Raw genomic sequence first — 27,749 nt, 5'->3', positions numbered from 1 at the left:
GTGCATTACTGTTTACAGTCGAGGTCTTCCCATCTGCTGTACAGTATTATACATTGCTCAGCTCCACCTCTCTGCTTTCTGATCCTCTCTCCTCCTCTGTACACTGTTCTTTGTCCCTGATGTCAGGAGCTTCCTGCTGTCACATTTACTTTCCTGTTTGCACCTGTCAGGGAATGTGTCATGGCTATCACTGGACTGTTTGGCTTTCCGTCTCTGAGCTTCAATGATCTGTGCCACTGGACTGCCTGGCTCTGCCTCCTCTATGTTCTGTTCAAAGCCTCCAAGCTGTATGTGACATGGAGGGAGCTGAACAGAGCATTTAGTCCTTTTCCAGGTCCTAAACGTCACTGGTTATATGGCAATGCTCACGAGGTAAGAGGTTATGTGTGTAAATGTACAGCAAGGAAAATGTATGTATGCACGTCTGGCATAATTCATCCAGAAGTGCATTTTTCTGAATGTTTTTTTTTTTTTTTGCAGCCCAGTTAAAGAAACCCCATTGCCAAATAATTTATTTCAATACAAGCCTCCCTTGTGTAGACATCCAAAATCCATGAGACTGCTGCTTGGTGCCTCCATCGTAGATGTAATGTCTGTGGCCCCAGCACACTCAGATCTGTCACTCAAGGGACACTCTATAGTATTCATCTTCACTCCTCCCCTAGCAGCTATATAAAAATAGGCAGGGGCAAAGGAGCTGGGTCAGCAGAAATTGGCACTCCCAGAAGAGGTTTGGGCTATGATGTACAAAGAGGAAATTGACTCTTCTTAGAGTAGTCAAATTTTCTAGCAAGGCACGTTGCAAGTGTATAAAAAATCATGTATAAGTAAAACACTAAAGTAATTATTTTAAATACTTGATTTTTCTATGTTTTTACCTGCATTTTTTAAACTGGCAACTTAAAGGCTAAGTTCACCCTTTGAAAAAAAATTTAAAATGCAGGCAAAAAATGTGCATTTATAATTTTTTATGCTAAGGAGCCTGCAGAGCGTTGCACCCGGGATCAGCAGATCACAGGTGTAATGTCCTGCTCCTGCAGACTCTCAGGATAGTTGTCTGCCCGTACCTCCAATACAGGCAGGCAGTTACTTTAGCACAAGAAGCTCAATAGACTACGTGAGCTCTCACCAGCACCCTGGTAGTTCATTGAGAACTACAAGCCGTCAGCTCCGAAGGATGACGGTACTTGTAGTCTATTCATTCACAAGAAACTGTAAATGAATGATGCAGCCATGTGGACAGAGTCCCATATAGCTGCGCTGTTTTCAAATTGTGACAGTGGGTGTGGGAAAAAGATACCCCACCCTCTGTCACAGGGATGGGAGAGATGGTGCAGATGCTGGAACATGTTACATGTTCCACCCTAAAAACGGGTGGAACATGTAACATAATCCAAGGTTGAACTTACGCTTTAAAGTGTATGTGTTTCTAAAATCTAATTATCAATATGTTTAGCATCATGCCTCACTGTTTACTGTCTTCTTAAAGCAGAACTAAAGTCAGCAATACTTACCTCTGCTTCAGCAGTTCGAGGTCCCTCAACGGTGCATCTTCTACACAGCTTTTCCGGGTGCCAGCCTGCAGCCATCTTGATTGGCCAACATGGGGTGCTGTCCCTCCGATGCATGCGCAGGAGTTCTGTCATCCCAGCAAATAGGATCTGTGCCAGAATGTAAATTGGGCTGCGCATGGGGCACTTGGCATCTCTAGGCACTTGATCTTTGTTGGTTAAGGGCATCGGCTGGTTTCTATTGACATTCGGCATATGTGAAGCCAGCCGGCCCATCTGAAGCCGGCCATTCGGCTGGCTTCTGTCGAAGGGGCATGACCAAAAAAAGATTGACACCCAATCAGTGCTCTCTGCCATTGGCCAGTGTGTTCTGGTGGGAAAACAATAGCTCAACAGGGTAGATCACTGTAACATTGGATTGTTAGTACAGCTGCTCTTCCTGAGCTCTATAGTATTTTTCGTTCAGCCCACTGGGTTGAACAAAAAAAAAAAAATTAGTGTGCACTAGGCTTTACGGCTTTACATTGGCAGCAGTAATATTTGTAATCTGTACACTTATCAGGGGTCTGGAGTTTGAACTCTGCTTATGATTTCAAGGATGTCTTCAATCTGATAATGTGTCCTTGTTATCTGTTGTTGTTGTATTCTGTATGGTCTATAACGCTATCACATGTATTTTAATAAGGCATAATAAATCACCACAACATTACCTTGAACATGTTAGCAAAAACCACATTCTCTGTTTTAAGCACTTGCCGACCGCCGCATACACATATACGTCGGCAGAATGGCACAGGAAGGCAAATGGGTGTACCTGTACGCGATGTTCGCCGGCGGCCCACAATTGCGGCGAGGAGAGGCAGAACGGGGAGATGCCTATGTAAACTAGGCATTTGCATTTGCATTAGCAACATGATAAATCTATCCCCTATTTTGTAGACACTAAAACTTTTGCGCAAACTAATCGATACACATATTGCGATTTTTTTTTACCAAAAATATGTAGAAAAATACATATCAGCCTAAACTGTGGAAGAAATGATTTTTTTTTAATATTTTTTGGGGATATTTATTATTGCAAAAAGTAAAAAAATTGCTTTTTTTTCAAAGTTGTCGCTCTTTTTTTGCTTATAGCGCAAAAAATAAAAACCGCAGAGGTGATCAAATACCACCAAAAGAAAGCTCTATTTGTGGGAAAAAAAGGATGTCAATTTTGTTTGGGTACAACGTCGCACGACCGCGCAATTGTCAGCTAAAGTGACGCAGTACAGAATCGCAAAAAATGCTCTCGTCAGGAAGGGGGGAAATCCTTCTGGGGCTGAAGTGGTTAAGGTTGTAAGTGTGGTGCAGCGTGGTGCGGCGGCAATAATTCACACAGTCAGGTGCAATATAAAACTTGTATTGAAGTATTGCAGCAACACTTAACAACAAACCTGGTGGGACAGCTAACCAGCCGGGCACACTAATGCCGTGTATACACGAGCGGACTTTACGACCGGACTGGTCGAACGGACCGAATCGGCGGACAATCCAACCGTGTGTGTGCTCCATCGGACCTGCAGCGGACTTTTTCAGTCAAAAATCTGACGGACTTTAGATTTGAAGCATGTTTCAAATCTTTCCGACGGACTCGAGTCCAGTCGAAAAATCCGCTCGTCTGTATGCTAGTCAGGCGGATGAAAACCCACTCTAGGGCAGCTATTGGCTACCGGCTATCAACTTCCTTATTTTAGTCCGGTCGTACGTCATCACGTATGAATCCGTCGGACTTTGGTGTGATCGTGTGTAGGCAAGTCCGTTCGTTCAAAAGTCCGTCGGAAGTCCGTCAAAAGTCTGTCGAAAGTCCGTCGGACCAGTCCGGTCGAAAAGTCCGCCCATGTGTACACGGCATTACATGTTCCAATAACGTGAAGAAGTAGGTTCTAGCCAAACCAACAGCGTCTGTTGAGAGGGGACAGAATGTGGCCTGGCCTTCGAGTACCACACCAGAAATGTATGTAGAGAGATGTGACTCTATGCTTTCCCTTTCGCTAGTACTGTCCCTATTAGATGGGATACCTTTCCCTACTCTACCCACTCGCAAAGAATACACCAAACCCATGGACATGGGCCTTCAAAAGACTTGGTCACACCTAAGATGTTTGCTCCAGTGACTCAGGAAACCATAGTGGTACCCTGTTCCCCATGACTTCCTCTCCCCCTGCATTGCCACTGTGGGTGACTGTCACCTGCCTGCAAGGTCATGACTGAATAGTGTCTTCAGTGTACCTGAAATTTCCACTACGGTTTTCTGATGTCCTATGTATCCATTTATCATGGATATTTCTTCTTACTGAACAAACAGAACACTGCATAGCTGAAACAAATATACGGGATCTGACTGGCTTGTCAAACGATTTGCAAAATAAAGGACATACTCTTGTGACCCACCCACTTCTAACTTTATATGGAAACAGTATGGTGGGGTGACAACAATTCAGAGCTTGTAATTCTGTACACTCTGTGCCATTGCCCCACCCACTGACTAGTTGGACAACTAGTGATCCACAGTGATGTAGCCCACTCTGAGCTCTGTTGCTCCTATAACCCTCCTAGTTACACCAACTGCTGCCCCCCAACACACAGAGCTGAACAACGTGGGAAGTTACAGATTTTTCGCCCATTACTGATTGAGAGAGGGCATTTTAATCATACATTTTATCTGCATTAACATTAATCGGTTATGGATTATCACATGTTTCTTATGTGAATGAGTGTACTCAGAATTGATGGTCTGTTGTGTATTTTTATTAACCTTAGTTCCATGGTGATGGAAAAGACATGGACGTCATCATGCGTTACGCCGAACAGTACCCTTACGCCTACCCATTATGGCTGGGGAATTTCTTTGCATCTTTGACTATCTGTCACTCTGATTATGCGAAGGCCATTCTGTCCAGACAGGGTAAGAGCTCCTATTCACTACACTCAATGAATTACATTATATTCACTTCAATGCTACCTTCTTATAGTAGTGTCTTTTTCCTGGCAGATCCAAAGGATAATTTTGGCTATTACTTCATTACTCCATGGATTGGCAAGTAACATAATTTGAATACACACAAAGCAAATCAGCACAGCTGGAGGGAGGAAACAGAGGAGGCAGCAGGGGGAGGCAGAAGAGGATCAGTGTCTGCAGTAAGGCATTACAGCTGGCCCTTCTGCTCAGTAGGTTCCTGGGCCCCCTTTTTGAAGTGACAGGGCCGGGCCCAGTACAGGAGGGCTGGATGTATTGCCTTATTAGTGGCCCAATCCTCCCTGTTCCAATAACATTAATACTACCTGTAACCCTAACAATAGCCCTAATCCTCTCTGCAACCCTAAGACTAACTTACCCTGTAACACTAACCTGACCTGTAAAAATAACAGTATCCATTCCTCCAACTCTAACACTAATCCACCCTGTACCTTAACAGTAATTCTAACACTAACCCTTCATGTAACACTAACCTTCCCTATAACGCTAACAAAAACCTTACCTATAACCCTAACACTAACCCTTCTCATAACTCTAATGCTTACTCCGTTTTGTAACCCTAACGCTAATCTTCCCTGCAACCCTAATACCAATTCTTCCTGTACGTCTACCCTAAGGCTCACACCATCCCTCTGTAAGTCTAATAGTAAGACTCACATTAACCCTCCCTGTAAGTATAACCCTAAGCCCAACCCTCACAGCACTACGTCAATAACTAACCCCTCTGTACTCTAGGATACCAGTGCCAGAATATGAGGTTTTGATATCAGAGATCAGACTAGGCCTATATGCATTTTTTAGGTAAGAGAATGGCTGAGCGCAGTGGGGGAGGACCTTTGCAAAGTATGTTCAAATTAATGATGCACAAAATATAACGTACATATGAATTGAATATTGCACAAGTGCTTAATAAAGGGAAAAGTAATGGGGGGAACATAAATCCTTGCACAACTCTATAAATGTCATTCAATGACTTCTAAAATTATTTTTTATTTCAAAATCTTTCATAATCTTTTTATAACTCAGGTAAAGGGCTGCTGGTGTTATCGGGCCAGAAGTGGTTCCAGCACCGCAGGCTTCTGACTCCCGCCTTCCATTATGATGTATTGAAGCCGTACGTCGGGCTCATGTCGGACTGTGTGAATGTCATGCTGGTAATTACACATCTTGCAATAAAAAGCATGCTGAAGTTAGTGTGTCTAAGGCTGGATTCACACCTATGCATTGTTGGTGCTTTTTGCATTTTGCAGATTTGCACTAAAAGTCCATTTAACATTGTTTCCTATGGAACACGTTCTATAGTGCAAATCTGCAAAATGCAAAAAGCACTAAAAATGCATAGGTGTGAATCCAGCCTAATACAGACGATACACATAATCATAAACAATAATCACAGATAGACTCCACCATTTCAGTCATCTGTTTGAAAATTAATATTTTCTAAAACTAAAGAAAGATGGGTTTGGTTGAATTCAATTATATTTCCCACTAATGCCAATTGTCCTATTTTGATTGCATTTACGTACACCTGCATGTTCCATTGTGGTATGTTACTGCACACACATTACCTTGTGGTATTTGTATTGTTAATGTGTCTTGCGTTAAGGAAGCTTATTCATTTAGAATGAGCTGCCAACACATGGCGATGGAATGAAATCCAGGCTTGCCAATTTTTCTTTCATATAGTGCACCATAACACACAGTAGCATATTTTTATTTATTTTATTTATTTCAGGTACTTATATAGCGCCGTCAATTTACGCAGCGCTTTACATATACATTGTACATTCACATCAGTCCCTACCCTCAAGGAGCTTACAATCTACGGTCCATAACTCACATTCATACATACTAGGGACAATTTAGACAGGATCCAATTAACCTACCAGCATGTCTTTGGAGTGTGGGAGGAAACCGGGGTACCCGGAGGAAACCCACACAGGCACAGGGAGAACATGCAAACTCCAGGCAGGTAGTGTCATGGGTGGGATTCGAACCAGCGACCCTTCTTACTGCTAGGTGAAAGTGCTATTCACTGCATCACTGTTTCTTTGCAACCTGCTTCAATGTGAGTCCATCATCTATTGTAGTGTGCATTGGGGTGCCATTGTAAATAAATGGAACCCCAAATTACAGTTGCAATGGCAGTGCCCTGCATTGCTGCGCGTTGTATTAACACATGGTGCAACACACCTTTTACCGCCTTCTATTTTTCTCCATGAATTCAAAGCATTTTCTAACTGGATGAGGTGGAGAGGAGGGACAGTCACGTCAGTCTTCATCTCATTCAATTTGAGAATGCTTTGTGTTTATTGAGAAAAGTAGAAGGTGTTCTCTGAATGGCACTTGTGCCAAGCGGGGAACTCCTTGTCATTACTAAATCGCAGGACAGCCCCTTGGCATAGGACCCGTAGAATAGCAAGGATCTCTTTTTTTAGCAGAGGCTACTACAGCGATTCTCTGCTTACATAGGGATTGGCCAGGTATTGAATATGTATACTTTTATAAAATAACAAGGGCTTTTTTCCATCGGAATGTGATGGAACTCAATTCTGCCACCTCTGGCACTGGCCCTGTTCTTACAGCTTACTGCTGTCATTTGTAAATGCAGAAGTCCGTCTCCTGTGTTTATAAGTGACAGCGCACCTCTCCTGGCAGCTCCTACAGAATCAGGGGAAAAGCTAATTCTTGTTCATGTTGAATAAATACCCAGTCTTCTGCAAATGAAATAAGTAAACAGGAAACACTGCTGTAATATTATAGTTGTATAGTTGTAATATAGTTGTATTTTTACGAATTGTATGTTCTTTTCATAGTCTTTTGTTATTTCAGGATAAATGGGAGCATATCATCCCAGATAAGAAGACAGTGGAACTCTTCCATCACGTCAGCCTCATGACTCTGGACTCCATCATGAAATGTGCCTTCAGTTACCATAGCAACTGCCAGAATGACAGGTCAGTATTAAGGAACTCCATTGACAGTTTCCATTATTTAAGACATCTAACCCAATAAAACACATTGTAATAGAACTATGGGCAAAATGATAGTTACATAGTTACATAGTAGGTGAGGTTGAAAAAAGACAGAAGTCCATCAAGTCCAACCTATGTGAGATTGTGTGTCAGTATCACATTATATATCCCTGTATGTTGCGGTCATTCAGCTGCTTATCTAATAGTTTCTTGAAGCTATCAATGCTCCCCGCTGAGACCACCGCCTGTGGAAGGGAATTCCACATCCTTGCTGCTCTTACAGTAAAGAACCCTCTACGTAGTTTAAGGTTAAACCTCTTTTCTTCTAATATTAATGAGTGGCCACGAGTCTTGTTAAACTCTCTTCTGCGAAAAAGTTTTATCCCTATTGTGGGGTCACCAGTACGGTATTTGTAAATTGAAATCATATCCCCTCTCAAGCGTCTCTTCTCCAGAGAGAATAAGTTCAGTGCTCACAACCTTTCCTCATAACTAAGATCCTCCAGACCCTTTATTAGCTTTGTTGCCCTTCTTTGTACTCTTTCCATTTCCAGTACATCCTTCCTGAGGACTGGTGCCCAGAACTGGACAGCATACTCTAGGTGCGGCCGGACCAGAGTCTTGTAGAGTGGGAGAATTATCATTTTATCTCTGGAGTTGATCCCCCTTTTAATGCATGCCAATATTCTGTTTGCTTTGTTAGCAGCAGCTTGGCATTGCATGCCATTGCTGAACCTATCATCTACTAGGACCCCCAGGTCCTTTTCCATCCTAGATTCCCCCAGAGGTTCTCCCCCCAGTGTATAGATTGCATTCATATTTTTGCCACCCAAATGCATTATTTTACATTTTTCTACATTGAACCTCATTTGCCATGTAGTCGCCCACTCCATTAATTTGTTCAGGTCTTTTTGCAAGGTTTCCACATCCTGCGGAGAAGTTATTGCACTGCTTAGCTTAGTATCGTCTGCAAATACAGAGATTGAACTGTTTATCCCATCCTCCAGATCGTTTATGAACAAATTAAATAGGATTGGTCCCAACACAGAACCCTGGGGAACCCCACTACCCACCCCTGACCATTCTGAGTACTCCCCATTTATCACCACCCTCTGAACTCGCCCTTGTAGCCAGTTTTCAATCCATGTACTCACCCTATGGTCCATGCCAACGGACCTTATTTTGTACAGTAAACGTTTATGGGGAACTGTGTCAAATGCTTTTGCAAAATCCAGATACACCACGTCTACGGGCCTTCCTTTATCTAGATGGAAACTCACCTCCTCATAGAAGGTTAATAGATTGGTTTGGCAAGAACGATTCTTCATGAATCCATGCTGATTACTGCTAATGATACCGTTCTTATTACTAAAATCTTGTATATAGTCCATTATCATCCCCTCTAAGAGTTTACATACTATTGATGTTAGGCTAACTGGTCTGTAATTCCCAGGGATGTATTTTGGGCCCTTTTTAAATATTGGTGCTACATTGGCTTTTCTCCAATCAGCTGGTACCATTCCAGTCAGTAGACTATCTGTAAAAATTAGGAACAAAGGTCTGGCAATCACTTGACTGAGTTCCCTAAGTACCCTCGGATGCAAGCCATCTGGTCCCGGTGATTTATTAATGTTAAGTTTCTCAAGTCTAATTTTAATTCTGTCCTCTGTTAACCATGGAGGTGCTTCCTGTGTTGTGTCATGAGGATAAACACTGCAGTTTTGGTTACTGAAGCCCCCCAATTCACTCGTGAAGACTGAGGAGAAGAATAAATTCAATACCTTCGCCATCTCCCCATCCTTTGTAACCATCCTCATTCTTTATGGGGCCAATATGGTCTGTCCTCCCTTTTTTACTGTTTACATACTTAAAGAATTTCTTGGGATTTTTTTTGCTCTCCTCCGCTATGTGTCTTTCATGTTCTATCTTAGCTGTCCTAATTGCACCCTTACACTTCTTGTTGCATTCTTTATAAAGTCTGAATGCTGAGGATGATCCCTCAACCTTGTATTTTTTGAAGGCCTTCTCCTTTGCTTTTATATGCATTTTTACATTGGAGTTAAGCCATCCAGGACTTTTGTTCGCTCTTTTAAATTTATTACCCAATGGGATACATTGGCTAATGCCCTTATTTTATATGCTCTTAAAGCAAACCCATCTCTCCTCCGTATTCTTTGTTCCTAATATTTTATCCCAATTTATGCCTTTTAGCAAGGTTTGTAGTTTAGGGAAGTTGGCTCTTTTGAAATTCAGTGTCTTTGTATTCCCTTTATGTTTCCTATTTGTGTGATTTATACTGAAACTAATTGACCTGTGATCGCTGTCACCTAAATTGCCCCGTATTTCCACATCCGTGATCAGGTCTGTATTGTTGGTAATCAGTAGATCCAGTAATGTTTTATTTCTAGTTGGTGCGTCTACCATCTGACCCATAAAATTGTCCTGCAAGACATTAAGGAACTGGCGAGCCTTAAATGAATGCGCGGTTCCCTCCACCCAGTCTATGTCTGGATAATTAAAATCCCCCATTATGATAACACTTCCCATCCTTGCTGCTAATCCAATTTGTGATAGGAGATCCGTCTCCACTTCCTCCCTCAGGTTAGGGGGCCTATAGCATACTCCCAGTATTATTTTCCCCTTAGCTTCATCCCTTTGGAGCTCTACCCATAAGGATTCCACCTCCTCTCTAGCTCCCTCAGTGATGTCATCTCTCACATTCACTTGTACATTATTCTTGATACCCCTCCCCCCTTTTTACCCTCTCTATCCTTGCGGTATAGGGTATACCCTTGAATGTTTGCCAGCCAAACATGAGAGCTGTTGAACCAGGTCTCTGAAATTCCCACAAAATCCAAATCCTCCTCGTACAACAGTATCTCTAGTTCACCCATCTTGTCCGCCATGCTCCTGGCATTGGTGAACATGCTACATAGTTTAGACCGGTCGCATATTGTCCTCGTATTGGGTGTTTCGATAATTGGGTGAAATCAATTATTTATTTAATGCATTCTTTGAATAACTTTGACACATCAGTTTTTGTTCCCCCCCATAACATTCATTTAAAACTACATATCCTTTGAAGACTACCCTAACCATGGGGTTACAATTCTGTGTGATTACGCTGCTGAATGAATAGAGTCCACTGGCAGGATCAACTGTCAACAGAATAGTATTTCAAGTGAAAGGCTGCATAATGTTTGACTTTGCCCATAATTTTAGTTTTTTTCATTATCTTAAATTCATGTTGTGCTGTTGCTTGCATTGTTATGCATATTTATTGATAATTTAACCACTTCAATACTGGGCACTTTCCCCCTTCCTGCCCAAGCCAATTTTCAGCTTTCAGCGCTGTCGCTTTTTAAATGACAATTGCGCAGTCATGCAACACTGTACCCATACAGGATTTTTATCATTTTGTTCCCAGAAATAGAGATTTCTTTTGGTGGTATTTGATCACTATTGGGATTTTTATTTTTTGATAAACAAATAAAAAAAAGACCGAAAATTAAAAAAAAAAAAAAAAGTTTTTCTTTGTTTCTGTTATAAAATTTTGTAAAGTAAGTTTGCTCCTTCACTGATGGGCACTGATAAGGCGGCACTGATGGGCACTAATGAGGCGGCACGAATGAGGTGGCACTGATGATGGCCAATAATATGCAGCAATGATGGGCACTGTTAGGCGGCACTGATGGGCACTGATAGGTGGCACTGATTTGCAGCACTGGTGGGCACTCATAGGTGGCACTGATGGGCACTAATAGACAACACTGATGGGCACTGATAGGCAACACTGATGGGCACTCATAGGTGGCACTGATGGGCCCTGATAGGCGGCACTGATTGGCACTGATGGACACTGATGGGTGGCACTGATGGACACTGATAGATGCCTCTGATAGGCATCACTGATGAGGAGGCACTGGCAGGCATTACTGATGGGTACTGATTGACATCATTTATGAGCACTGATTGGCATCATGGGCACTGATTGGCATCCCTGGTGGTCCTGGGTGGCATAACTGGTAGTCATCATTGGTGGCAATCCCTAGTGGTCCTGGGTGGGCATCCTCTGGGGGGCTGTGCTGATAATCACTCAGCGCAAACCTACCCTGTCAGGAGAACAGCCAATTGGCCGCCCCTAAGTCCACCCCTAAACACGCCCTCATAAATTATCTCATGAAATTACAGTGTTCCATCTACTATCACACAAGCCGGTCTAGGGGGGCAGGACCTTGTTACAGCGCTGCCGAACACAGACCCAGCTGCATGACACACATCAGGAGATGCCCGTTGTGTGTGTGATACACAAGAGGAGGAGGAGGAGAGAGAGGGAGGGGAGTGCTGCAGCCTCAGCTCAACTCAAAGCGGCCCAAGGGCAGTCTGGTCCTGACGCTCTGTGTCCTCCGGCTGATAGTTTCCTGGCTGATTGCTTCTGGCAGAAGAGGTTCAGGCTTTTTTATAGGACATCAGAGCGGCCCGGGGGGGCCTCCGGGCCGCTCTGATGTCCTGTAAAAAAAAAAGCCGGCACTGCAGAAGTGATCAGCCAGGAAATTGTCAGCCTGGTCTTCCCCTGCCCCTGCACTAAATTCCACTCGCAAAATGCGAGCAGGCTAATGGAATTTTTGAGGGCTGGATATAGCAATTAATAATGACTACTATGGGCTCTAAAGTCGGTCAGTGTTTGAGCCTGTAGAAATAAAAGAAGCTTAATTTAGGTATATTAGCTATTGCACAAAATGCATTTCCAGTTGGTGATTGGAACTCCCTCACATCTAGAAATGTTTACTCTGTGGAGTGATAACTATAATATAGAAAGTCAAGTTAAGTGCAACAAAATCTGTTGATGGGACTGTCTGGTAAATCTCTGCCAGGCTTATTGCTCTTTGTGCCCCCAAAGGGCAGGCTTACCCTCAAGTCCTGCACCAGAGACATGATAGGAAGTAAACCTGAGTTGTCAAAGGAACAGGAGTCTTCACTTTGAGATTTCTACTCTACTTCCTTTCAGGTGGCAACTGATAAATGTTAGGTTTCCCCTCTTTCTTTGTATTGTGGTACAAACTTTGTTTCTGTAAGTTGGCCCAGATGTGTCTACATTTTATCAATTTATCATATAAATCCCTTGGTCTTTTCAGGTAGTCACTGTTCTAATACATTATAAACCCTGTCAGATTTTGTTTGCAATCTGTGTCCCATTGCAGAGATTTCCCTTCACTTCCTGTCCCATAGCCAAACAGGCAGTGAGAGGAAATTCTTGAAAATTAAGGAAATTCCTTGGGGCCTACTAGGTTACCAGAGCCAATGTCCCCATTGGAATATTTCCCCCAAAATGTGGGATATTCATTTACTTTCATTTTCAATGATAATGGTAAATGGCTGGAGAAAAGCCAATGTAGCACCAATATTTAAAAAAGGACCAAAATACATCCCTGGGAAATACAGACCAGTTAGCCTAACATCAATAGTATGCAAGCTCTTGGAATGGATGATAAGGGACTATATACAAGATTTTAGTAATGAAAACTGTATCACTGTATCATTAGCTGTAATCAGCATGAATTCATGAAGAATCGTTCTTGCCAAACCAATCTATTAACCTTCTATGAGGAGGTGAACTGCCATCTAGATAAAGGAAAGCTGGTAGACGTGGTGTATCTGGATTTTTGCAAAAGCATTTGACACAGTTCCCCATCATAAACGTTTACTGCACAAAGTAAGGTCTGTTGGCATGGACCATAGGGTGAGTACATGGATTGAAAACTGGCCACAAGGGCGAGTTCAGAGGGTGGTGATAAATGGGGAGTATTCAGAATGGTCAGGGTGGAAAGTGGGGTCCCCCAGGGTTCTATGCTGGGACCAATCCTGTTTAATTTGTTCATAAACGATCTGGAGGATGGGGTAAACAGTTCAATCTCTGTATTTGCGGACGATACTAAGCTAAGCAGGGCAATAACTTCTCCGCAGGATGTGGAAACCTTGCAAGAAGATCTGAACAAATTAATGTGGTGGGCAACTACATGGCAAATGAGGTTTAATGTGGAAAAACGTAAAATAATGCATTTGGGTGGCAAAAATATGAATGCAATCTACTCACTGGGGGGAGAACCTCTGGGGGAATCGAGGATGGAAAAGGACCTGGGGGTCCTAGTAGATGATAGACATGCAATGCCAAGCTGCTGCTAACAAAGCATACAGAATATTGGCATGCGTTAAAAAGAGGATCAACTCCAGAGATAAAACGATAATTCTCCCGCTCTACAAAACTGTGGTCCCGCCTCACCTGGAGTATGCTGTCCAATTCTGGGCACCAGTCCTCAGGAAGGATTTACTGGAAATGGAGCGAGTACAAAGAAGGGCAACAAAGCTAATAAAGGGACTAGAGGATATTAGTTCTGAAGAAAGGTTACGAGCACTGAACTCTGGAGAAGAGACGCTTGAGAGGGGATATGATTTCAATTTACCAATACCGTACTGGTGACCCCACAATAGGGATAAAACTTTTCCATGGAAGGGCTTGATGGACTTTTTTCAACCTCACCTACTATGTAACTATGTTCTCTAATCCCTCTCCACTCTATCCAAAACTAAAAAAAAAAAGTTTTACCTTTTGATACTTTATTGGCAAGCATGTGTTAGTATGATTTTGTCCTCAGACTGATGCATACTAATTATTAACAATAATTAAAAATGACAACCAACGACAAATGAACATGGACAGGGCAAAGGCCCGTACACACAATAAGAAAATCAGAAGTTTCGTACGACGAACGATCTGCGGATTTTCTGATCGTTAGTATAGTGCTTTCGACAGTTGATTCCGACTTTTCGGACAACAAAAGCTGAAGGTGCATGCTATAAAATTTTTATCGTACTTGAACATAACGTCAGATTTTCGTTTAATTGGTACAGTTTTCGTCCGAAAAAAAAAAAACGTAAGGGCAAGACTACGCATGCTCGGAAACGAAAGAATACATTCAAAACAATTCAACACATTACATCACTTCTGAAGTTGAATTTTGTTGTACGAAGTTTCATTTGTTGAGTAACCTCTTCACTTTCGATATGGGACTAGCATGCAACAAAAAAACGGATGAATATTCATACGATAATCTGATCGGGTGTGCGAGGCTTTAGTGTGGTTTTGTCAAACTAGGAATCTGTTGTAGAAATGCAATGTACAATTCAACAATCAGAAGCCCAAGCTGCAGAGTCTTGTAAATGTGCTTAGCTTGCACAAAACCAGAGGCTAAATATTATGACCCTCTCTCATATAATGCATGTACTATGCATGGTTAGTGGGTTTTTATTTATAAGTAAGGCAAGATATACATTTTATGTCATTCAGCAATAGAGAAGCTTATTAAAATGTGGAGCATTTAAATCTGAGCTTTCATCTGTGTGTGCTTATTTTCTCCCTAGTGAAAGTGCCTACATCAAGGCAGTATATGACCTCTCCTACCTGGTGGATTATAGATTCACCTGCCTACCCTACCACAGCGATTTCCTGTTCCATCTGAGTCCTCATGGATTTCGCTTCAGAAGAGCTCTAAAGACAGCGCATCAGCACACAGGTCAGTCTGCAATTCCACTGGATAGTAATGCAGCGTACACACGAGCGGACTTTACGGCAGACTTTGCCCGGCGGACTTTTCGACAGACTTTATGACGGACTTTCCGAATGAACAGACTTGCCTACACACGATCCACCAAAGTCCTTCGAATTCGTACGTGATGACGTACGACCGGACTAAAACAAGGAAGTTCATAGCCAGTAGCCAATAGCTGCCCTAGCGTGGCTTTTTGTCCGTCTAACTAGCATACAGACGAACGGACTTTTCGACCGGACTCGAGTTCGACGGATAGATTTAAAACATGTTTCAAATCTAAGTCCGTCCAACTTTTGAGCAAACAAAGTCCGCTGGAGCCCACACACGATCGAATTGTCCGACGAAATCCGTCCGCCGGGCAAAGTCTGCCGTAAAGTCCGACCGTGTGTACGCGGCATTAGGCTTAATGTACACGGGACGTTTTTACAACCTCTCCTGAACGATTTAACTTGACAGATAAAAACCCACGTTTAAAACGTCCGTTTTGCCACGTTTACATGCCGCATTTAGCTGCGTTTGGCGTCTGAAACGTCGGAAACTTTGGCGTCTGAACTCATTTTTTTGCCTTCAGAGAAAAGCCTCTAAAGGCAACTGCCTAAAAACGACATTAAATGAACCTGTGTACATGGACACATAAGATAATATTGAATGAGTTCAGGGGTAGCTGAAAAAAGCAGCCAACTGCCTCTGAATGTCCGTTTACCAGCAGCAGTGTACATGAGGCCTAATTGGATAACATTTACCTTACTGTTTGTATGGATAGAAGACAAAATTGTTAAATTCATCCTGCCCAGAGAAGGCCAGTACAAATAATTATATATCGGACTGGTGGTCCTAAGTGGAGATAATTCACTATTCAGACCTTAAACAAAGTGGACCGACAGTGAATGAAGGCTGCTGGGTGGTTGGCTATCATCACCCTGCTCAGAACTGCAATCCCAGCACCTAGAAGAGAGACGTATTCCTTCATTCACTTTTGTTGTAGCTGTGAAATGTTATGCGACCAAATGCAGAGTTGCAAAGGAAGTCACTACTAAAAGACTGCTGAACTGTTTAGTGTCGTCTATGTAATTTTTCAAAGAGCAGCAGTTTTCTTATTCAACTTCTAAAATAATTCTGTACTTATAATTCATCTTTTACAGTCCTTGTTTGTGCTGTGTGTGCCAGGGCACACCGTAATCACCCTGTGTGATGCAGATTCCCCCTGCTGAACACATCTACCCCCGTGGCAGCTGAGGCTACAGAGAGAGAAACTGGGGAATCTCTGTCCTCAGTCCCTTTCTCTGCTATTTCACCAAAGACCCTTGATGGGGTGCCTAACAAATTGTAAAAAAATAATAATTAAAAAAATATATATATATTATAAAGAAATAATAAATAAATAAAACTGTAAACAATAATAACAAAATAAAATAATGAAAACAAAAAACTACTGTCACCATCCACAGCTCTGCTGACACCATCCACTGCACTACTGCGCATGTGTGTTTAAGCTTTGGGGTGCACACCCTAATGCAATAGGCTGCGCACACCTATGCTCATATCTATGTTAAAAGGTGTGCTACAATACACCATGTTCTTTAAGACACCTACTTTTCACTATGGCCACAAATTACTGCAGCGCCACAACACATTTTGTGTGATACGGTTTTTTAGCTCTGTCCCTGCCATGGAAACACCAGTTGGTTGTGCTTTCATCCAAGGTCATGTCAGCACAGTGTCACCTGAATCCAAAAGTACATGTGAAAAGAAGAGGCCTTATGCCCCGTACACACGATCAGAAATTCCGCCAGCAAAAGTCGGATGTGAGCTTTTGGTCAGAAATTCCGACCATGTGTATGCTCCATCGGACTTTTGCTAGCAGAATTCCAGCCAGCAAAAGATTGAGAGCAGGTTCTCTATTTTTCGGTCGGAAAAAGTTCCTATCCGAAAATGCATTAGTCTGTATGCAATTCGGATGCTCAAAAAAATCACGCATGCTCGGAAACAATTCTACGCATGCTCGGAAGCATTGAACTTAATTTTCTTGGCTCGTCGTAGTGTTGTACGTCACTGTGTTCTTGATGGTCGAAGTTCAGAGAACTTTCGTGTGACCGTGTGTATGCAAGGCAAGCTTGAGCGGAATTCCGTCGGAAAAACCATCCAAGTTTTTTCTGACGGAATTTCTGATCGTGTGTATGGGGCATTACTCTACCTACTTATCTTTACTCTGTCCTGAAATGCCATGCTTTGCTGCTCCCCTGCCTCTGCAAGTTTTCCACACTTTCTAGTGTCACCCTGTGCTGACAAAGTGCATGTGCACACTGTCATTGATGCATGTTGCAGCAAATCTCCTACGCTCCTGTGCAATTAGGAGGTACTTTTGATAGGTATTGTTATGATAAGGTAGATTTCAGCACTAACATGATCTGTGTGCTTGGTTATCCCTGCTTGGTATCTGTGCATAACCATTAAGATGTGCTTGGTGTCTGGGTTCTCAACCTGTGGCCCTAGGGCTGAATACAGCTACTTGGTACTTATTGTGTAGCCATAAGGCCCCAGCAGCTAGAAATCACATAGGTAACAGAAACATAGCCAGCCGTGTTCAACCAACTTGTTATAAGGGAACTCAAGTGTGGCCCTTGAGTATTTTCTATGCCTAGGTGAATACTTAGGGCCGGTGAAAGAAACATATTTATTTTACACTGTGATCACGTGTAGACTTGGAGCATGGCTCAAAGATAGGGGATAACAAGTGTCTCCACCGGTATTCAGAAAGTGGGAGCAGGCATCAGGCACTAATTCAGAAGTGTGGACATATGTGGGGTAGGATGCCGGTCAGTGCTTCAGATGTGGATACAGTGCCTTGAAAAAGTATTCATACCCCTTGAAATTTTACACATTTTGTCATGTTACAACCAAAAAGATAAAGGTATTTTATTGGAATTTTATGTGATAGACCAACACAAAGTGGCACATAATTGTGAAGTGGAAGGAAAATTATAAATGTTTTTTTAAAATTTTTTACAAATAAATATGTGAAAAGTGTGGCGTGCATTTGTATTCAGCCCCCTTTACTCTGATACCCCTAACTAAAATCTAGTGGAACCAATTACCTTCAGAAGTCACCTAGTAGTGAATTACTAGTATTAGTAAATAGAGTCCATCTGTGTGTAATTTAATGTCAGTATAAATACAGCTGTTCTGCAAAGCCCTCAGAGGTTTGTTAGAGCACCTTAGTAAACAAACAGCATCATGAAGGCCAAAGAACATGCCAGACAGGTCAGGGATAAAGTTGTGGAGAAGTTAAAGCAGGGTTAAGTCTAAAAAAATATCCCAAACTTTGAACATCTCACAGAGCACTGTTCAATTCATCATCCGAAAATGGAAAGAGTATGGCACAACTGCAAACCTACCAAGACATGACTGTACACCTAAACTTACAGGCCGGGCAAGGAGAGCATTAATCAGAGAAGCAGCCAAGAGGCCCATGGTAACTCTGGAGGAGCTGCAGAGATCCACAGCTCAGGTGGGAGAATCTGTCCACAGGACAACTATTAGTAGTACACTCCACAAATCCGGCCTTTATGGAAGAGCGGCAAGAAGAAAACCATTGTTGAAAGAAAGACATAAGAAGTCCAATTTGCCCATGTGGAAGAAGGTGCTCTGGTCAGATGAGACCAAAATTGAACTTTTTGGCCTAAAAGCAAAACACTATGTGTGGCAGAAAACTAACACTGCACATCACCCTGAACACACCATCCACACCGTGAAACATAGTGGTGGCAGCATCATGTTGTGGGGATACTTTTCTTCAGCAGGGACAGGGAAGCTGGTCAGAGTTGATGGGAAGATGGATGTAGTCAAATACAAGGCAATCTTATAAGAAAACCAGTTAGAGTCTGCAAAAGACTTAAGACTGGGGCGGTGGTTCGTCTTCCAGCAGGACAACGACCCTAAACATACAGCCAGAGCTACAATAGAAAGGTTTAGATCAGGGGTCTCCAAACTATGGCCCTCCAGTTGTTCAGGATTTACAAATCCCATCATGCCTAGTTGTGTCTGTGAATGTCAGAGTTTTACAATGCCTCATGGGACACGTAGTTCCGCAACAGCTGGAGGGCCGTAGTTTGGAGAACCCTGGTTTAGGTCAAAGCATATTCACGTGTTTAGAATGGTCCAGTCAAAGTCCAGACCTAAATCCAATTGAGAATCTGTAGCAAGACTTGAAAATTGCTGTTCACAGATGCTCTCTAGTCAATCTGACAAAGCTTGAGCTATTTTGCAAAGAAGAATGGGCAAAAATGTCACTCTCTAGATGTGCAAAGCTGGTAGAGACATCCCCAAAAAGAGTTGCAGCTGTAATTGCAGCGAAAGGTGGTTCTACAAAGTATTGACTCAGGGGGGCTGAATACAAGTGCACGCCAAACTTTGCAGATATTTAATTTGAAAACCATTTATCATTTTCCTTCCACTTCACAATTATGTGCCACTTTGTGTTGGTCTATAACATAAAATCACAATAAAATACATTTACGTTTTTGGTTGTAAAATGAGGAAATCCTCAAGGGGTATGAATACTTTTTCAAGGCACTGTATGACTGCATTTGGCCTCAGCCAGTGTTGCTTCAGCCAAGTCCCCTGACATGTTTCGCCTTGTCTACTGGGGCTTGGTCACAGAGGAACCTCTGTGACCAAGCACCAGTAGGCGGGACAAAACATGTCAGGGGACATTGCTGGAGCGGCAATGGCTTAGGCCATACACAGTCATATCCACATCTGAAGCCCTGGGTTGGCTTTTAGAGACGTCTTAACCTATATATTTATTAGACTGGGTTGGTTTACTTCTTTTACACATGCTTTTTTCAGTGCTGTCTATTGACTTTTCTCTTTTATAGTTTATGTTGCTGAACTGAATTTCAAATGTGGCATCTTTTTTTTTTTTTTTTTTTGGTAATTCCTTTATTTAACAAAGAGTTGCATTTTACAAACAGGCTAACATACATACAAACATAAGGCTTAATACAGTTTTGTTTTTTTATTTATTTAATTTGTTTTTTTTTTAAAAGGCTTAATACAGTTGCAGAGATAATCATGTATCAATATCGGTTGCGAAACAATAGAGTGTGCACAGCAATAAAAACACATAAAACACAACAGACTTTAAATCGGTCAATTGCCGGCAAAAACATAGAAATCTCAGAGAGAGGCAACAGAGATAGATGTACAGTATCTCGCAAAAGTGAGTGCACCCCTCACATTTTTGTAAATATTTTATTCTATCGTTTCTATGTGACAACACTGAAGAAATTACACTTTGCTACAATGTAAAGTAGTGAGTGTACAGCTTGTATAACGGTGTAAATTTGCTGTCCCCTTAAAATAACTCAGCACACAGCCATTAATGTCTAAACCATTGGCAACAAAAGTGAGTACACCCCTAAGTGAAAATGTCCAAATTAGGCCCAAAGTGTCAACCACTATTTTTCAGCACTGCCTTAACCCTCCTGGGCATGGAGTTTACCAGAGTTTCACAGGTGGCCACTGGAGTACTCTTCCACGCCTCCACGAAGACATTACAGAGCTGGTGGATGTTAGAGACCTTGCACTCCTCCACCTTCCGTTTGAAGATGCCCCACAGATGCTCAATAGGGTTCAGGTCTGGAGACATGCTTGGTCAGTCCATCACGTTTACCCTCAGCTTCTTTAGCAAGGCAGTGGCCGTCTTGGAGGCGTGTTTGGGGTCGTTATCATGTTGGAATACTGCCCTGCGGCCCAGTCTCCGAAGGGAGGGGATCATGCTCTGCTTCAGTATGTCACAGTACATGTTGGCATTCATGGTTCCCTCAATGAACTGTAGCTCCCCAGTGCCGGCAGCACTCATACAGCACCAGACCATGACACTCCCACCACCATGCTTGACTGTAGGCAAGACACACTTGTCTTTGTACTGCTCACCTGGTTGCCACCACACACGCTTGACACCATCTGAACCAAATACATTTATCTTGGTCTCATCAGACCACAGGACATGGTTCCAATAATCCATGTCCTTAGTCTGCTTGTCTTCAGCAAACTGTTTGCGGGCTTTCTTGTGCATCATCTTTAGAAGTGGCTTCCTTCTGGGATCAGAGCCATGCAGACCAATTTGATACAGTGTGCGGCGTATGGTCTGAGCACTGACAGGCTGACCCCCCACCCCTTCAACCTCTGCAGCAATGCTGGCAGCACTCATATGTCTATTTCCCAAAGACAACCTGATCCAATGAATATGGTGCTGAGCACGTGCACTCAACTTCTTTGGTCGACCATGGCAAGGCCTGTTCTGAGTGGAACTTGTCCTGTTAAACCGCTGTATGGTCTTGGCCACCATGCTGCAGCTCAGTTTCAGGGTCTTGGCAATCTTCTTATAGCCTAGGTCATCTTTATGTAGAACAACAATTCTTTTTTTCAGATCCTCAGAGAGTTTTTTGCCATGAGGTGCCATGTTGAACTTCAAGTGACGAGTATGAGAGAGTGAGAGTGATACCACCAAATTTAACACACCTGCTCCCCATTCACACCTAAGACCTTGTAACACTAACGAGTCACATGACACTAGGGAGGGAAAATGGCTAATTGGGCCCAATTTGCACATTTTCACTTAGGGGTGTACTTACTTTTGTTGCCAGCGGTTTACACATTAATGGCTGTGTGTTGAGTTATTTTGAGGGGACAGCAAATTTACACTGTTATACCAGCTGTACACTCACTACTTTACGTGGTAGCAAGGTGACAGTTCTTCAGTGTTGTCTACTACTTTCTTCACCATGTCTTCTCCATGTCTGCAGGATCCCATTTATAAGAGATCTCAAACATCAAAGGTTTAGCAATGCAATCCAAAGGACCCAAGACTTTCAAACAGCAAGAGATGAATATCACACTACATTAGTGCATAGTTGGTGGATGGTTGCTTTCAGGTAACTTTGTATTCTGCAATATTTCCTTATATATGGTTCTTTTCTTACTAGATGAAGTCATTAAGGAAAGGAAAGAATCTCTCAAGGAGGAGAAAGAGCTAGAGAAGATCCTTCAGAAGAGACATCTGGATTTTCTTGACATTCTTCTCTGTGCTAAGGTAGTTTAGGGGACCTATTTTATTATCTGCACTTGTCTAATGTAGAGAGGCTTTGCTAAAATAAATATGTTAAAACTTGTTATTATCTTGCTAAGGTGTGTAAGTAAGTATAACCATGCGAACCAAAAAAGATCGGTGGTGACTAGCTTTATTTTGCAGCTGCATTGCTAACCAGAAGTCTGTTGTGTGATACAAATCATCTATCTTTATTATATAAGATATTTTATTTTATGTAGGACGAGAAAGGTCAGGGGTTGTCTGATGAGGACATGCGTGCAGAGGTGGACACGTTCATGTTTGAAGGACATGACACAACAGCCAGTGGGATCTCCTGGGCATTATATTGTATGGCCAAATACCCTGAACACCAAGAGAAATGTCGAGAGGAGATTAGAGAGGTCCTGGGAGACCGGAAGACTGTGGAATGGTGAGAATTTTCTTTATATTTTATCTTGTGTAGCACTAAACCAGGATTATTGAAAGAAGAGGGGGGATATCTTCCCAACAGAGCCACAGACAACAATACAGGCCAGAGCGAGGTACCAAAAATGTTTAGGGAGCCTTCACACTTGTGTGTTGCTTTACTGCATGCACATTAAAGTTAAGTATGTTGGAGGTTAACATAGTTTTTTATTAAGGCAGCCCATTTATTTTGAATGGGCTACCAATGCACCAACATGCACCTAAGACTGGACAATGACCTTGTTTGTGATGCACTGCAAGGCACAGATGGTTAACGCATATGCTTCCTGGTATGTTTCCAAGGTACATTAGGGTGCAATTAACCACTTAAGGACCGGAAGGATTTGCCCCCTTAATGACCAGGTCATTTTTTGCAATACAGCACTGCGTTGCTTTAACTTACAATTGCGCACTCGTGCTACGCTGTACCCAAACAAAATTGACATCCTTTTTTCTCCACAAATAGTGCTTTCTTTTGGTGGTATTTGATCACCTTTGCGCTATAAACAAATAAAGAGGTCTACAAACTATGGGATAGATTTAGGGACTTTTATTTTTTGTAATTATTTTTTACTGGTAATGGCGGTGATCTGCGATTTTTGCGAGACTGCGACATTGCGGTGGACAAATCTGACCCCAAATGACACTTTTTGGGGACCAGTGACATTATTAAATTGATCAGTGCTATAAAAATACACTGATCAATGTAAAAATGACACTGGCAGGGAAGGGGTTAACACTAGGGGGCGATCAAGGGGTTAACTGTTTTCCCTGGGTGTGTTCTAACTGTGGGGGGGGGTGGGCTGCTTGGGACAAGACAGAGATCACTGTTCCCGATCACTGGGAAAAGTAGATCTCTGACATGTCCCGTCAGAATGGAGATCCGTCTTGTTTACAAAGGCAGATCCCCATTCTGCCTCTGTATTAGGCAATTGCGGGCCGCCGGCAGACATCGACTCTGCTTCCGCAGCATGCAGTTTGCACAAGAGCACACCTTCCAGGGGATAGAAAACATACCGGGCAGTTGAGGGTGGTGTTGGGACCTGGGGCACACAGCAGTAAATTAGGGGCCTAACACATGTTACGCCCCGTATATATATATATATATATATATATATATATATATATATATATATATATATATATATATATATAAAGAGAGAGAGTTAAGAGTTGTGTATATACATAAGTAAGGAGTTTTTATTTGCCATAAAAAGTGCATGCTTTGTGTATGTGATCAGGGATGATCTGGGTAAGATGCCGTACACCACTATGTGTATTAAGGAGAGCATGCGACTGTATCCACCTGTGCCAGGAGTAGCTCGTGAACTTACCTCACCAATCACATTCTGTGATGGTCGGAGCCTGCCTAAAGGTCAGCAACTGTTTTTCTTTTCTCCACAATATTTCAGCTTGAATCTGTAATACCCCAAAATTATTTATGTCCTTACTGTCTCCACAGGTACTAATATTCTGCTTAGTTTATACGCTATCAACAGATGCTCTAGCTTGTGGGACGATCCAGAGGTACTTATCATTTTTATGGTATTTTGTGTCATACTCAAACAGAACAGTGGCCAGTGGCCAAAAAAAAGAAGACTTTGGTTCATATTTCATTGGTGAAAATGACTGCAGACAATTGTTTGTTCTTAAATATAAGAAAGTTGTGGAACTGCTTTTCTATTGGGGATACAGCTGTCTTTCTGGGGACAATAACGGTCTTTCTTGTTTTCAGGTATTTGATCCATTGAGGTTTTCACCAGAAAATGCCTCCAAGAGACATTCTCATGCTTTCCTCCCCTTCTCAGCTGGATCAAGGTATTGCTGCTACAGAAAACTATCTGAAATATATGCTTTTATCACATAAGCTGCCCATGCACATGACTGTTGCTCAATGTAGCTAACTACTCTGGGGAGAGAGGACAGTCAGTCTACCACATTAGAAAACCTAGCTCAATTGCTCTTCTTCTTCCCAAGGTGGAGGGTTGAAAGATCCTTTTAGAAAAAAGCTCAAATGTTTTATAAAACTCCCAGTGGTTGACCAGCTGACAAGACAGAATTCCCCATCTGCATACACTGCCGTTTCCCGGCTAGTGGGACTAGCCAGAAATAAGCATTGTATGCCAATGGGGAATTCTGTCTTGTCAGTTGGCCAACACTGGTGAGTTTTATAAAACATTTGAGCTTTGTTTTAGAATGATCCTTCAATCCTCCCCTTTGGGAAGAAGAGTTTTTGGCTGAGGGGAGTTTGCCCTGTGAGCAGGCCATGTGCTTGGAGAGAGGCCCCTTTCCTGCAGCCTGGGACTAGAGTTTGTGACCCTCTGTGTAGTTTGTGTGTCTGGAGCCCATTCGTCCAAATCAGTCCTTGATAGGGTCAATGAGCTGGAATGAAGTTAAACAAAACCTACAGTGAATGCTGAGACCCACCTATGGACTTCTAGACAGAGGAGCTGTGTGTGTGCCTTAGAAGAGTTTTGTGTATTTCATCTCCTCTTGTCCTTCTACCTTTCTAGATTGCAATACATTTGGAACTGCATCTACAATAATGTATGTGCATTCATTTGCAAGATTGCAAGAAGTGAGATACCTGGGAGCAAAGTATTCCTTAAAGTCCCTCGTGTACTTCCAAATCATTTTTGCTGCATGAGTTAACTAATATAAAAACCCAGCATGTGATTATTCTTTCCAACAACCAGAAAAAAAAACGAAATATCAGTTTTGGATAGTGTAGCATTTTAACATGTAACCCACCCAGAGTAGCCATTCAGTAATCCTCTTTCAATGTGCCATTAGCTTAAAATGATCAAAGAGAATATCTGATTGGGTTCATGTGTATTACTGCTTCTTGTACTTCTTTGTTTAATATAGTGACCCTGATAAAGTTTAGCTATGTATTGAAAAACCGATGCCTAAGACCTCCTTCACACGGGGCAGATTCCACTCACAGATCCCCTGCTGATCAGTTGAGGAAAGTGGAAAGATAGTGCTGGACCGTAGGTTTATTTTAGTGGTATTTTCATCTTAAGGTATTACTGTTGGTTTAAATGATCTGGTTCCTGGGTAGGCGGCTTCTACACCCTAGAGGTTCTTCACAGTCTCCTTGGCTTTTAGTGTAATGTAAAAAGAGTTGAAATTGAAGCGACACACCACTGCTAAGAGGTCCAGATACAACTTTATTCCATTAAAGGTCAGGGGTACAATTCAAAAAGTAGCCAACGTATTTCGGGGGTCTAAGTGGTCTCTTCATCAAGGCTTGACTGGCAACAAAGTGATCAAACCAGAAGTGACTTGGACCTACAATGGTATTTTTTCCAGTTGGAATTCAAAGCAAAGGCCTATTCAGCAGCTTGTTCGGCAGCAACCCCTGCTAATCAGAGCAGAGCGGGTGGATGACACTTTTGTATCTGCTCAGTTTCTGCAAAGCGGACATTGACAGAGCTCACTCTGCTCTACGGGCGGCCAGGAGTAAACAGACTTTGCCATCTATTTACAGCCCTCCAATCCGATCTGCCTAAATGGAAGAGGACAGATACCCTTCTGGTCTTTTTAGTGGACCAGATCAGACCCAGAGGTAGGTGGGTGTAAACTGACACAAGTCCGTTACACCTGCCTGTGCATAGGGATGAATGGACCTTTGATCAGGTCTGCCTGGAAAACTGACAGGTGGACCTCATCAGATGGCCAGTGTGGAAGAGGCCACTTTGTACTGACCTTTCTATCTTCTCTGGCAGTGCCACCCTGCCCTTTAGAAAAAAAACTTCAGAAGACTTCTGGGATTTGGGAGGTGGACTCCTTCTTTATGTGACAATATCGAGTACCTGAGTGTCAAATCACCAGGCCCAAGCACTGCCACATGTGAGGTGGTGAGGAGGTGTGACTAAAGCCTCATACACACGCTTAGATTTTCGGGACGACCAAACGTCCGTTTTTTGTGGCATGCTAGTCTCATGTCGAAAGTGAAGAGGTTACTCACAATACACAAATTTTTGGACGACAGAATACAGCGTCAGAAGTGACATAATGCGTTGAATAGTTTTGTATGTGTTCTTTCGTTTCTGAGCATGCGTAGTCTTGCTCTTACGATTTTTTGCATACGAAAACTGTACAAAAACTGTACTGATGAAACGAAAATTGGACGTTGAGTTCACATCCGACAAATTTTATAGTCTGCACATCCATCTTTTGTCTGACGAAAAAGCGAAATCGGCTGTTGAAAGCACCATACTAACGATTCGAAAATCGGCTGGCAGCTCGTCTTCCAAATTTTCCCATCTGATTTTCCTTTTTAGTACACAGCTTAACTTTTTAAGATTAATGCCCTGTACACACGGTCGGACTTTGTTCGGACATTCTGACAACAAAATCCTAGGATTTTTTCCGACGGATGTTGGCTCAAACTTGTCTTGCATACACACGGTCACACAAAGTTGTCGGAAAATCCGATCGTTCTGAACGCGGTGACGTAAAACATGTACATCGGGACTATAAACGGGGCAGTGGCCAATAGCTTTCATCTCTTTATTTATTCTGAGCATGCGTGGCACTTTGTCCCTCGGATTTGTGTACACACGATCGGAATTTCCGACAACGGATTTTGTTGTCGGAAAATTTTTTATCCTGCTCTCAAACTTTGTGTGTCGGAAAATCCGATGGAAAATGTGTGAGCCTACACACGGTCGGAATTTCCGACAACAAGGTCCTATCACACATTTTCCGTCGGAAAATCCGACCGTGTGTACAGGGCATTACAGTAGTACAAACAGCACACACAATACTTCAATAGTACCACAGTATTACAAAAATCTAACACCTGTTTATTCCTCTTTTCAGAAACTGTATTGGACAGAATTTTGCTATGAATGAGATGAAGGTGGCCCTTGCACTGACATTGCAGAGGTTTGAAGTATACCCAGATAAAGAAAAGGAACCCTTAATACTTGCTCAGTTAGTCCTACGGTCCTTAAATGGCATACACCTGAACCTGAAGAAAATAGATCTCTCCAAAAAGAAAGATGTGTAATTATTTAAACTGGTATTCATTTTTGTAAATTTCTTAAAAATTAAATGAAAACACAAGGAAAA

The 27,749-nt window shown here is 42.4% G+C and overlaps 1 protein-coding gene across 1 annotated transcript; it reads left to right on the top strand.

Annotated features, from left to right (window-relative positions):
• The first annotated feature begins 83 nt into the window (after positions 1-83).
• On the top strand, positions 84-27,749 carry LOC141103704 (cytochrome P450 4B1-like). The gene is made up of 12 exons (XM_073593596.1): positions 84-372; positions 4,311-4,455; positions 4,543-4,587; positions 5,554-5,681; positions 7,360-7,484; positions 14,922-15,073; positions 22,099-22,205; positions 22,442-22,632; positions 23,909-24,042; positions 24,130-24,194; positions 24,403-24,485; positions 27,498-27,749. The coding sequence occupies exons 1-12, from the start codon at positions 181-183 to the stop codon at positions 27,685-27,687; spliced, it is 1,557 nt and encodes a 518-aa protein (XP_073449697.1). The 5' UTR covers positions 84-180; the 3' UTR covers positions 27,688-27,749.

Source organism: Aquarana catesbeiana, linkage group LG07, assembly GCF_042186555.1.
Source record: "Aquarana catesbeiana isolate 2022-GZ linkage group LG07, ASM4218655v1, whole genome shotgun sequence".
NCBI lineage: Eukaryota > Metazoa > Chordata > Amphibia > Anura > Ranidae > Aquarana > Aquarana catesbeiana.
The sequence above is the reverse complement of the archived record's forward strand: the minus strand, read 5'-3'. Positions and strand labels throughout refer to the sequence as shown.